The sequence below is a fragment of the Orycteropus afer genome, unplaced genomic scaffold (genome assembly GCF_000298275.1).
Source record: "Orycteropus afer afer isolate SDZICR_OR568_19922 unplaced genomic scaffold, OryAfe1.0 scaffold00208, whole genome shotgun sequence".
NCBI lineage: Eukaryota > Metazoa > Chordata > Mammalia > Tubulidentata > Orycteropodidae > Orycteropus > Orycteropus afer.
Window position 1 is genome coordinate 1,285,281 of NW_006921795.1, and position 13,737 is coordinate 1,299,017.

The 13,737-nt window shown below is 39.9% G+C and overlaps 1 protein-coding gene across 1 annotated transcript in view; it reads right to left on the reverse strand.

Annotated features, from left to right (window-relative positions):
• The window catches only part of CFAP61 (cilia and flagella associated protein 61), a 722,434-nt gene that overhangs the window by 657,376 nt on the left and 51,321 nt on the right, over nt 1–13,737 (reverse strand). Inside the window, exons 6-7 of the mRNA XM_007948197.1 lie at nt 11,812–11,944; nt 882–1,041 (exon numbers count right to left, since the gene is read on the reverse strand). Coding sequence (XP_007946388.1) covers nt 882–1,041; nt 11,812–11,944 — 293 coding nt within the window. The remainder of the gene's footprint in view (nt 1–881; nt 1,042–11,811; nt 11,945–13,737) is intronic.

Sequence of the window (13,737 nt, forward strand, 5' to 3'; positions counted from 1 at the left end):
GTGGTCAATGTCATGAGACAAAGTATATGTGAACCACTGTATGGAAAGTGAATTTGCTCTGTAAACCTTCACCCAAATCACAATTAAAAAAAAAAAAAAAAAAAGATACTGCATAACACATTTTATGTGGGTGATCCCTGAAAGACTTCACAACTCCCCTGTGGGGGCATATTACTATTATCCTCATTTTACAAGAAAAACCAGAAGATTAGAAAAGTGAATAAAAATACTCAAGGCCACTTGCCTGCCTGCATTAGTCTAACATAAGAATCCAAAGTCTCAATGTTAATGATACACGTGGATGCAGTAAGACCTCGTTAAATTAAAACACCAAAGTTTGAGAATTACCCAACTTTGTGAAAATCCTGACTTCTCTTGGTGAAAATCTTGATATGGACAATATTCTAAAATAAATTTAACTATTTCATATAGCTAGAAATAAGGTGAGCAAGTTACCAACAACTACTGCATAATCATTTGTCAAACACAAACACAGAACTACTAACTGATGAGATTAAAACTTACAGGCATATAGAACTTCCTGAGTTCTTAACTGGAAATATTCACTTAGTATACTTAGGGTTTGTAGCTGTGAGAAACAGTCCACTTCTGAAATGCTAGCAATTATTTAACCATAATTTATGTCTACACTAACAATGCAATTTCCAATATATTTTGAATTCAGGAAAATCTTAAGCTGCAAAGACCCCTATGTCTAACTATACCTTGCACTTCTGACTACACAGGCTAAATTATTAACTTTGGGAAATACTCCTTTAAGGGGATTGGAGAAGGCAGTATCAAATGTTTCATCTAGTTCTGTCACTTATGAAGATGTAAGCACAGCTTTAATTTACACATTACTGCAATAGTTACTGCACCTTTACTTCCTTGGACACTTAGTTCTCGTGGTGGCTCCAGGATATCATCAGGATGTGGGTTGCAGAGTCCATGGAAAGGCCTCAAGTCAAAGCACTCGTGCAGTAGTTGCATATTCACTCTCGAGCACACACTCATGAACCCAACAGCTATGCCTTCCACCTAAAACACCAAAACACCTCATTACTCCATCAGACTTCAACTGAATTCTCATCTTGAAACTTACACTGACATACGATATGTGGTCTGTTGGTGGTTTGGTAGTCATTTTGAGATATTTAGGAGATGAAGAAGTGTCCTTTATGCTCTAGTGTTCAGCATAATGGCACATAAAAGATGCTCAAAAAAATATTCAATGAACAACCACCCTAGATAATCGTAGAGGTGGTTCAAGAACTTTGGGATGATGCCAGAGAGTTCTTGAGGGAAAATTCCTGGACCTGAACACTTGCCCTCTTTGCCTTGACAATCTCCTTGCCTGTTGTGTATCCTCTCCATTTGATGCCTCGTCATTATCCCACTGTAAGCCTAGCCCTTCTGAGTACTTTCCTTCCTTCCACGATGCACAGTTCTCAGTAAGACTGGCCATCCGGCAGTGCCCATCTGATCAGTCTCGGAAACAGACAATCAAGCTACAATAATTAATGAGCAGGATTTTCAATGATAAAAAAAAAAAATACGTATTAAACTATTAGTTCTCAAATTAGTCTTCCACAAAGCATTTGTTCTCAAACATGTCTTTGAAAAAGAAATGTGTGACTCCATTTATTTTCTCCCTAATGCTGAAATACAAGAGTAACTTTGAAAAAATTAAATTCTCCATGCATATTTTTTTGCTTTATAGGCCACTCAAAATGATACTTGCAGTAAAAAAGCTAAATTTACACAGCTGTTTTATAAAGCTATTGACACTTTAATAAAAATCCAAAGTAAACATTTTAATTTTTACCCAAATAACAAGTGATTGTTTGTCTTGTTTGCACTTGCGAACAAAGGCTGCATAGTCACAGTTGCCTGGATTCTCTCTAATTTTAGGCCCAAGACTCAGCAGATGCTGATTAACCAATCCATCTACCATATGTGCACAGAGAGGCAGCCAGCCTCACTCTCGGCAGGGAAAATTGGCATCCATCTTGTTTCACAGAGAGATGTCCTTCTAATCTACAGCCGCATTGGCACAACAAAACTTCGATGGCCTAAAATACCTTTTGCTGGCTGCATGGCAGGCTGCATGTGCATGATAAGAATGTATTAGTAATGAGCTATTACACTAATGGCTCATTATGTTTGGAATTTGATTTCAAATGGCCTGGATCACACATTCTGATGAAAATGAGAAAAATATGTTTTGTCATTAGGAACAAAGAATTAACGTTCTCCAATTCTACAACCTGTTATACCCCCATCATTCATTCAGAGTCGTGACAACTCAAGAAAATTCACAATTATAGACTACAAACAACACAGCAAAGGTATACTGCAGAAGTATCTGCTTTTTCTTCTGTGTTTCTCTCAAATAACTATTCTGAATGGAGAAACGCTGGTCTTCAATATGAATTTGCAGGAGCATTAAAATGCACCTTGTGTACACGTCTGTGTGTGTTTATGTGTATTCAGGCAAAATGAATTGATTTAATAAACTTTTTACTTTATTGCCAGCTGTGATCTATCTTCCAGGTGACAGAGGTGCTTGCCAACACAAAGGTGTCTTCAACTATTTTATCCTGTAATGTCAAACTGTAAGTTTTACTGTCCTTATTTTTCCTGTGAAGATCTACACAATAACACATAAAATCTAGTGATCTAAATCACTAAAAAGCCCTGTGTACAGTGGCCCTGTCTTCACAAACAGGCACATTTATAGACATATGTACATTGTATAGTGGAGATATATATATATATCCATCCAAAGAGAGCATCCAAACAGCTCTGCAGTCACCTATCCTGTTGAGTGGTGATATTCCAGTGGTTCTGCTCTCATTTTTACCATTATTGGCCTTGATCCTCTTGACCTACTGCCAAGGACACTGCTGACCTGGCAGGCTCTCCCTTGCCCACAGGTTAGTGGTACCTACTCAGGCCACGACTGCACAAGCCCTGCAAGGGGCCAAAGAAGATGTTCTGCCTATCTTTATCTAGGAGCCTTCCTAGACCTCCAGTGTCCCTTACTTTAAATCTCTGTTTGGAGTAAACACTAGGTGTCAAGGAAAGGCATGATAAAGTTAGGGCAAGGAACTTACAGCAAAAACAGGGGCTCAAGACTCCTCCAAAGTAGTTTAACAAGCCATAGAAAGTCCAGTTTATGAATATTTTAACAAGTTAAGGGTTTCCCATGTAGCTCACACATACCCCCTAAGAATTCTACATGCAGGGCTCATTAATGCTGGTTTGGGGAGAAATGAACTTGATATACTTTACTCTGTTATCTCTGGTCACCTCATGGTTGCCTAAATGTAGTGGTGAGTTGGTAAAATGTTTTATTAGCATTCAGGGAATTAAAAGCCCCAATTTGTAGCATTTGCCCACTTCTCTGGTATAAATGAGGAGCTTTGATGGTGCAATGGTTAAAGTACTTGACTGCTAACCAAAAGGTCAGTGGTTCAAACCTACCAGCACTGGCTGGAGAAAGATATGTAAGTCAGCTTCTGTAAAAAGTTACAGCCTTAGAAGTCCTATGGGGCAGTTCTACTCTGTCCTATAGGGTTGCTATGAGCCAGAACGAACTTGATGGCAACAGGTTTGTTTGGGTGGTATAAATACTCCCATCACGGTCAATATCAAGCTATGATATTGACCGTTCACTGAACAGGGAGTTGGGAAGAGTGGTGCAGCAGCAGACCATCACATAGTATTGCCACTATCCAGACTCCGTAGACATAAGTAACAAGAGCATAGACAAAAAGCAAAATAATTAGGGGGTGATAGGTTTGGAGTATTTACTCATTTTATTTTTAGACAATTTATTACACTGTGAGTTTATATAACTTAATTTTAAACAATGGTTATGTTTAACAAAATGTGAATCATTCTTGAAGACTTAACAACTGGTTCTTACAAACCAGAGCAAGCTGGCCCCAGCATACCAGTGTCTGGAAGGGTGAGCATTAGGAAGCCCATGTGGTGGGAGAAGAAGGGCTCAGGGAAGCTGGTGGGAAAGCAGTAACAGAGTTTATCTTGATCCTGGAAGATTGAAAACAAAGATAAAGCTCAGGTCAGACTGGATATATACTCCTAGATCCTAACTGGCCTGCTAGAGGCCCACAGTTTCATTTCCACTGAACAAGATGTGATCTGCCCACTCATTCACATGAAGCCTCTGGTGTCTGAGGCATCCCAGCCTCTCAGAGATTGGGCTGGACTTCTTTTTGCCTCATCAGATACAAAAAAAGGACCCTAGCAGTGTTGGGACTGCAATTTTCAGCTGTGGCTTTTCTCTGATGTTTATTCACATTGAAAAAGTGTGACGAATGGCAAGAAAAAGAAGGAATGTGGGGGAAGAGGTCCTGTAGCTGTTTTCACAAGTGCTAAATTAATTGGTATAGGTGGAAGCTAGCACCTTAATACTGAAGAATTAAAGGGTTTCCCCAAACGCAAGGCCTGATTCAATCAGATGGGTACAGTTTGGTCATTAAAAGTCCTTATTGTGGTCTATATGAATCACTTTCTTTCTCAGTAGTTTTTGTCTCCTTATGTAAAGATATCATTTCTGCTAGGTATAAATGCTTCCTGACTCTGCCTTTTATCATCAGCCTGGAAATAAAGGCAGAATGAGAATATTATGAAATCAGTCCTTAAAGGACAATCCAAAATCCTATATGACAGTGATTAAAACACTTTCAATGTTGGAGAAACAACCATTATGGTCTAGTAACTCAGAATCTAATTTTCAGGACCAGCTCTCACCTTCATAAACTAATGCCCACATCTCTCTAAATTCATCCAGTTGGTCACCAGATGTCTGTGTTTTACCATGTAGATAAGTGCTGCACCACCACCTTGACCACAAATTAGAATTATTTGGGGAGATTTTAAAAAGTACTGAAGCCTGGGTCCCACCCACACCCCAAAGAGGGATTTAACAGGTTTGGGTGCATCCCTGACATCAGGGTTTTCAAAATGAAATATATCACAGCTATCATAAAATGTACCTTTTAAAATATACAATTCAGTGAGCTTTAGTACATTCACAGAGTTGTGCAACCATTACAACTATTAATCCCAGGACACTTTCAATTGTCTATAAAGAAACTCTATATTCATTAATAGGAGCTCTAGTGGCATAGTGCCTAAGGCATTTGACTGCTAACCAGAAGGCTGGTGGTTCAAACCCACCAGCCACTCAGAAGGAAGGTTATCTATTTCATAGTGATACCACCTTGGAAACCCAGGGAGGGGTTACTATGAGTCGGATCCCACTCAATGGCAGTGAGGTCTTTTTTTTTTTTTTTTTTTTTTTGTATTCATTAATAAGGAGCTCTGGTGCATAGTGCCTAAAGCACTGACTGTTAACCAGAAGGCTGGTGGTTCAAACTCACCAGCCACTCCTCAGAAGGAAGGTTGAGCAATCAACTTCCGTAGTGATACTGCCTCGGAAACCCAAAGGGTTGCAATGAATCAGGTCCAACTCGACAGCACATGTAGTTGTTGTTGTTAGGTGCCGTCAAGTCGTTTCTGATTCATAGCGACCCCATGCACAGCAGAACGAAACACCACCCAATCCCACGCCAGCTCCATGATCCCTGCTATACTCGAGCCCATCGTCGCAGCCACCGTGTCAATCCATCCCGTTGAAGGCCTTCCCCTCTTTTGTCGACCCTCCACCTTACCAAGCATGGCATACTTCTCCAGGGAATGGTCCCTTCTGACAACATGACTAAAGTAGGTGAGACAAAGTATAGCCATTCTCACTTCTAAGGAGCATTTCAGCTGTACTTCCTCTAGGACAGATCTGTTAGTTCTTTTAGCAGTCCACTCTTCACCAGCACCACAACTCAAAAGCATCAACTCTTCTTCAGTCTTCCTTATTCATTGTCCAGCTCTCACATGCATATGGGGCAATTGGAAATATTATGGCTTGTGTCAGGTGCACCTTAGTCCTCAAGAAGACATCCTTGCTCCTCAGCACTTGAAACAGTTCCTTTGTGGTTGACCTGCCCAGTGCTACACATCATCTAATGTCTTGACTGCTGTTTCCATTGGTATCGATTGTAGAACCAAGTAATGTGAATTCTTTGACAACCTCAATCTTTTCTCCATTTATCGTGATGCTGCTTATCAGTCCATTGTGAGGATTTTTGTTTTCTTTATATTGAGATATAATCCATACTGCAGACCGTATTCTTCAATCTTCATCAGTAAGTGCCTCATGTCATCCTCATTTTCAGCAAGCAAAGTTGTATCATCTGCATATCTTAGGTTGTTAATGATTCTTACTCCAATCCTGATGCCATGTTTTTCTTCATATCGTCCAGCTTCTCGGATTATTTGCTCAGCATATAGACTGAATAAGTATGGGGAAAGGATACAACCCTGACACACTCCCTTCTTGATTTTAAATCATGCAGTGTCCCCTTGTTCTGTTTGAACGACAGCCTCCCAGTCTATGTACAGGTTTCTCATGAGTACAATCAAGTGTTCAGGAATTCCCATTCTTCTCAGTGTTATCCATAATTTGTCATGATCCACACAATCAAATGCCTTTGCATAGTCAATAAAACACAAGTAAACATCTTTCTGGTATTCTTTGCCTTGAGCCAAGATCCATCTGACAACAGCTATGATATCCCTTGTTCCACGTCCTTTTCTGAATCCAGCTTGCACCTCTGGAAGTTCTCTGTCAATATACTGCTGCAACCATTTTTTAATTATCTTCAGTAAGATCTTAATTGTGTGTGATATTAATGATATTGTTCGATAATTTCCCCATTCTGTGAGATCACCTTTCTTTGGAATGGGTACAAATATGGATCTCTTCCAGTCAGTTGGCCAGGTAGATGTTTTCCAAATCTCTTGGCATAACCGTGTAAGTGCCTCCAATGGGGCATCCATTTGTTGAAATATCTCAATGGGTATTCCGTCAATTCCTGGAGCCTTGCTCTTTGCCAATTCCTTCATTGCAGCTTTGACTTCCTCCTTCAGTACCATTGGTTCTAGATCATATGCCACCTCCTGAAATGGATGTCAGTCTGGCTTCTTTTACATAGCATGTTTTCAAGGTTGAAACATATCACAGCATGTATCAATACTTCATTCCTTTTTGTGGCTAAATATATTCCACTATTTGGATACATAAGGAGCTCTGGTGGTATAGTGAGTGTTCTGGTCACCTAGTGCTGCTCTGACAGGAATATACCACAAATGGGATGGCTTGAACAAACAGGAGTTTATTCTCTTACAGTTTGGGAGATAGAAGTCCGAGTTCAAAGTGCCAGGCTCTAGGGGCTAGGTGAAAGCCCCTCAACCTTGGGCTTCAGCTCTGCCCACTGCTCCCAGCCCACTGAAGCTAGAGGCATCTCTTCACACAGGCAACTACTGGCTGCTGAGGTTAACAAGCCCAAGGTCGACAAATAATTGGCAAAGTCCTGATGTTACCCAACTACACAGCAGGTCATTCATTCAAGTCCACTGCAAGTCCCAAGGTTGGCAGAGCATGGCAGACTGCTAAACAATGACACAGCTACATGCAGGATTCAAGCATGCCCTAAGCCAGAGACTATCCCCAAGACTTCTCCTTACATACAGGAAGCAGACCACATCCCAAATGCAGCTACTCAGCTGCTTGTGGTAGATCACATCATGCAGCTGATTGCCAGTCTAATCATGGGGAATAACTACCACTAGCTGCCCAGTCACTCAATCAGGCCCAGCCAAGTTGACATACAAATTTAACTACCACAGTGGATAATGTATTTGATTGCTAACTAAATGGTTCAAACCACCAGCTGCTCCATGGGAGGAAGATGAGACAATCTACTTTTGTAAAGATTTACAGACTTGGAAAGCCAATGGGGGTTGCTATGAGTCAGAATTGACTCAATGGCAGTGGGTTTGTTTTTTTTGCGTATATATATATATATATATATATATCACATTTAGTTGGTTTATTCTTCAACTGGTGGAAATTTAAACTTTTCCCCATTTTTGGCTATTATGAATAATACTGCTATGAATATTAATGTACAAGTTTTTATGTAGACTTTTTTTTCCAACATAGGAGTGAAAATCCTGGGTCATATGATAGTTCTATGCTCAACTTTTTGAGGAAATGCCAAACTGTTTTCCATAGTGGCTGCACCATTTTACATTCCCATAAGCAATGTATAAGGGTTCAAATTTCTCCACATCCTCACCAACACTTGTTATTGACTCTCTTTTTGATTATAACCATCCTAGAATTCTAACCTTCCACATTGGAGACCTGGTAAAATTCCCTGCCAATGTGTCATGCACAGCCACCACCTATCTGTCATCAGTGGAGGCCTTTGTGTTGCTGTGATGCTAAACAAATTTTAGCAAGGCTCCATGAGTCTAGGCCTACTGAAGGGCAGCTAGCAACAACAACAACAGTAGATGTAACGTATTTCAATGTGATTTTAATTAGCATTTCTCTATTGACATAGTGGCTGCAATGATGGGCTCAGATATAGCAAAAATTATGAGGCTGGAACAAGACTGAGCAGTGTTTCATTCAGTTGTACATAGGGTCACTTTGAGTCAGTCAATTTGACAGCACCTAACAACACCCACCAGCCACTCCTGGGAAGGAAGTTGCACAATTTACTTCCGTAGCAATACGTAGAAAAACCCAAGGAGGGGACAACAACAACAACATTGACTAATGATGTAGAGCACCTTTACGTGTGCTTATTGGTCATCTGTGTATCTTCTTTGGAGAAATGTCTATTCAAATCCTTTGCCTATTTTTATATTTTTAAATCCTAGTGTCTCTATGGTTGTAAGAGCTCTTTATTTTGCATACAAGTCCTTTGGCATGGGGATTTTTTTAAAGCCCTCAGGTGATTCTTATACACAACCAACGTCGAGAGCCACTAATATAGAACAAAGCCTCAAATTGATGATGTAAGCCAAATAAGAAAACTTTTGATTTCAAGTTTTGAGAAAAGATAGATTCTTAAGACAATTTTTATAAGTTAAGCAAATAATGAGAAATGAATGTAGGAGGAATGTTGGATCCCTAAACAAATCATCCTAAAAGCAAAACTGCTAAATTCCCACATTTTAATACTTTTCAACTAACTGGCATGAAGTTCTTCTTTTTAAAATGAAAGTCAAATATCCACTTGAAAAAAATCATAATTTGTGATCATTTTTGCCTGAACCTTGGGACTCTCTGAAGAAAATAGGCTGGGCATCCAAGGGCTCTATCCATGTTTATTAATAATGATATGTAAAATACAAGCACAAAAATTCATTTAAAATAAGATTATCTTACTGTCAAAAACAATCTTAATTAAACCTCTTTTAAAGGCTGCCATAAAGAATAGCCTCAATATTTCTCAGATGATGCAAGAAGAATATCCTGGCTCACATGTGAATTGTTATTTTGTCTCGATTCCTAAGGCTCTCAACAAAGGCCTTGTTGTGCATGGGTCAGTAACAAGCCATTTGGAGGAAGGCTTTATTCCTTGGAAACAGAGTTCTCAGGGTTCCTGGACCAGCAGCATCAACATCACCTGGGACCTTGTGACAAATACAAATTCTTGGGCCCACCCCAGATCTCAGGGATCAGAAATGTGGGGGGTAGCCTGAGCATTCTGTGCTGTTTTATAATCAGTGAAGCAATTCTACTGCTTTAAGACATTTTACCTGCATTTCTCATACACACATAAACCAGTCCCTCTTTGTCGTGGTCCTGTGCTTTCTAAAGCTAAACAGTCAACAATTCCCTATTGACCATCAGGCTCTAGGAGTTTTGCTGTTCTTTAGCAATGGGTTGGGCCCCATGGATATCCCTATTTCTCTATTTTCAGCTCTGAAGAACACCCAAAGCTCTAACTGGGATGACTGAAGAAGAATGAGGGTACACGTAAATCATACTATTCTCCAGGAAGCCTAAGTTCAACTGACTCAAAACTAACACTACCACCTTAAAGATACCTCAATATACTTATGTTTTCCTATTGGGATTAGGATTTTATTTATCACATCCTACAGGAGCAAATGCAGAGAAGGAACCCATCTCCAGTTAAAGTTACATAAGGCAAGACAGCCCTGGTTGGCTGCCTCCAGGCAAGTAGTAGATGAGAGAGGGTCGTGAGGAACTGGCAGCTATACACACTGCCACCTCGAAGTCTCAGGCCTGCGTGCTCACTGCCTAGGGCTGAGGCACACTAAGTCTGACTCATTAGTAATCTTTTCTCTCTTCTTACCCCTCTCCTTGGACTTGGATCTAAAGGTTTACAGCAGGCACTCAAAGGATATGGGTTTGGTCTTTTACTCTCATCTCTACCTCTTATCTCAGTAAGGGCTTCTTGCTTGGACACTCTGGAATTCAGATACTCCGAGGACATGTCCTAAGTCAGTGGTCACAACAGATATGCCCACAGGAGACAGGCTGGGAGAAAACAGGGACACAAGAAAAGAGGCCATAAAGCCCAGGTGGGCCCGTGTAGGACTGAGGGCTCCTTCACTGGATGCAAAGCTCTAGCTCACCAGGCCCTGCAGAAATAAAAGCTCAATGGCTGGACCTTCTGATTTTTCTAGAAAAACTATAAATCCCAGATTTAATACACACCTTCCCAATTTTTAAATGCTGGCCACTAATTCAACAAAATTTAATCATATATAACCTACATTAAATCACAAGGAAACACACTGGACAAATCCAAAATGAGGGACATTCTACAAAATAACTGGTGTAAAGGCTAAATGTTTGACTACAAGCTGAAAGGTTGGTGGTTTAAACCCACTCAGAGGTGCCTTGAAAGACAGATCTGGCAATCTGCTTCTAAAAGGTCACACAGGCTTAAAAACTTTATGTAGCTCTGGCACACATGTGGCTGTCATGAAACAGAGTCAACTAGATAACAACTGATTTGGTTACTGGTTTTACTCTTCAAAAGTGTTGTCACAATAGACTGAGATGATTACAAAAAACTTAAGACACCTGATCCCTGAAGATAATGAATGATCTTTATCTACTTCTGCTATAAAGGACATTATTGGGAAAATAAGTAAAATATGAGTATGTTCTATTGATTATATAATACAATAATAATATAATATGAATTATAATTGCTTGATTTTGATCATTGTACTGCAGTAATGTAAAGAAACATCCTTGTTTTCAAGAAACAAACACTGAAAAACTTAGATGAAGGGGCATTATGTCTCCAATTTATTTGCGAATGGTTCAGAAAAAAATACATACATAGAAAAAGAGCAAGAGCATGACAAGGGAATGTGAAATACTAACTTTTAGGGAATCTGGATGTTCACAAGTTTTCTGTTCGTGTGAAATTATTCAAAATACAAAGTTAGAAAAATCAATCATTTTCCAAGTCAAACAAATACCACCAGCCACCAAGATGCTAGCTTGTGACCTCTGGCCTCTGAGATCTTGAGGTTCTCAGAGAATTGCCCCTTGTTGCTTCTAGATGCTCTGTTTTTTTCCCCCTATCTCTAGCCTTACTCCAGGTATAGGGCAAGGAATCTGGACCAGTCTAGACATCTGGAAAGATCTCACAAAAGGTAACCTAAAGCCAGTAACATTGTGGACAGAGTAGGAGGTGATGCCCTGGCTCAGAAACTGACCTGGTGTGCCACCTGGAAGGGCATGGGGAATGTGGCAGGCATGTGGCCACTCTACAAGTTGAGGCCATGGTGGTCGGCACTCAGGGAAACCAGGAGAGACATGGCTCTTTACTCTTGCTTCTCCCACTAAGCACATCTCTAGATGGATCAATCACCAACCTCACACACAACAGCATGATTCTCTTCATCTTGGGCCTCTATTAGTTCAGCCAGGAAGTATTCACCATAGGTTTCCTTCAGAATTGTGTCATGGCGCATAAATATTGGCACGAGATCATCATGATCTTCCACCCTGTTTAACAGAAAGACTTAAGTTCAATGTTCATTCATTAATTTGTTCCTTTAATTGTGCACCTACTATGTACCAGACCCAGATCTAAAGGCTGGGGACACAGCAGCACTCTCATGACATGAACTTATATTGTAATGGAGAACCAGACAATAAAAACCTAACAAATAAGTCACTGTAAGCCTTTCAAATAGTCTAAGTGCTATGGGATGGAGATATTGTAAAGTGACATTGTCAAGTGGTCATGGAAAACCCCTCTTAGGAGAGGACATCTGAGCTGAGACCACAATAAAGAGAAAAGGAGGCAGCTTGTCTAAAGCTGAAGCTGGAATATTCCAGGCAGAAGGAACACACTTAGAATGTTTGGGTATGGAAAGTAAGGCAGCAATTATCATGATCTAAAGGACATGGAGCTAGGACAGCATTTCTCAAATGTGTTCCATGGAACACGCTTCTGTGATATTGTCTCCAGCAGCCTCTGCCTTTCCTCAAAATAATTCTAATGTCAAAAAATATTTGCATATACTGCCTTGGAAACCCAAAGGGGGTCACTATGAGTTGGAATCAACTCGATGGCAGTGAGTTTCATTTTTGAGTTTTTATAGATCCCCTCTTAGAATATCACAGTTATATTAAAGACTCTGAGAAGTACTACAATAATCTTTAATCTTGCTTATGCATTTCTCAGACAATGATTCATGGTACCATCTTTTGTCCTTTTATCATTTTTTTTCCTTCATTCTTTCCTTCCTTTATTTATTTTTGGTGAAAATACACCAGCAAAACACACCTGCTCAACAAGTTTTACATGTACAATTCATTGATGGTGTTTATATTCTTCACATTGTATCACCAATCTTACCATCTCTGCTCCTACTATTTCACCATCATTAATTTATACTCTCCGCCCTTTAAACTGGAAGCTCTGGTACCACAGTGCCTAAGGCACTTGCCTGCTAACCAGAAGGCTGGTGGTTCAAACCCACCAGCCACTCCTCAGAAGGAAAGTTGGGCAATCTACTCCCATAGTGATACTGCCTTAGAAACCCAAGGAGGGGTCGTGATGAGTCAGGTCCGACTTGAAAGCACATAACAACAACAACAGCCCCTTATACTTAAATTATACTCTGTGCTTTAGAGTTACTGTTGCATTTCAATCACATATAAGTCATTCTTTAAAAGGGTGCAATGTTCAAGACAGATATTCTTTACTAGTTAAGCTGAATTGTTTAGTTTAAAGATGACTTCATAGGATAGTGTTGACTCCAGGTTCAAAAGTTATTTGGCAGAAACAGATTTGGAAATCACTCCAATCTCAACATGTCTAGTAAATCTGGTTTCCAATAAGAATTTAAAGTTTCATTCTTTAATTCTCCTCCTCTTGATCAAGATTCATCTATTGGGCCATGATACCTTTTACAACATCATCCATGAAGATGGAAATGCTGGTTTGAACATACTGGCTAACCCTTCTGGGGACATCCACCTGGAAATTTGACCAGAGGAAGATAACTACTGGGGCAGGGATGGGGGGGCAGGGTAACAATCAGGTTCACTGCAGCATGGTGGTGCTGGCCCTTGGATGCCACACTGCAACCATTTTTAACATTCCTTTGTTTTTAGTACATTCTTTGTTTTATTTAGTATTCTATTTTACTTGCCTAGGATGTTGTTGTCCTTTTTTTCCCTGTGAAAATATTCTGGACTCACCCAAATCACAATTTAAAAAACAATAGATACTAATAAAAATACAATACAACAGAAACAAACTATTATTCAATTTGAGTTCTGAGACT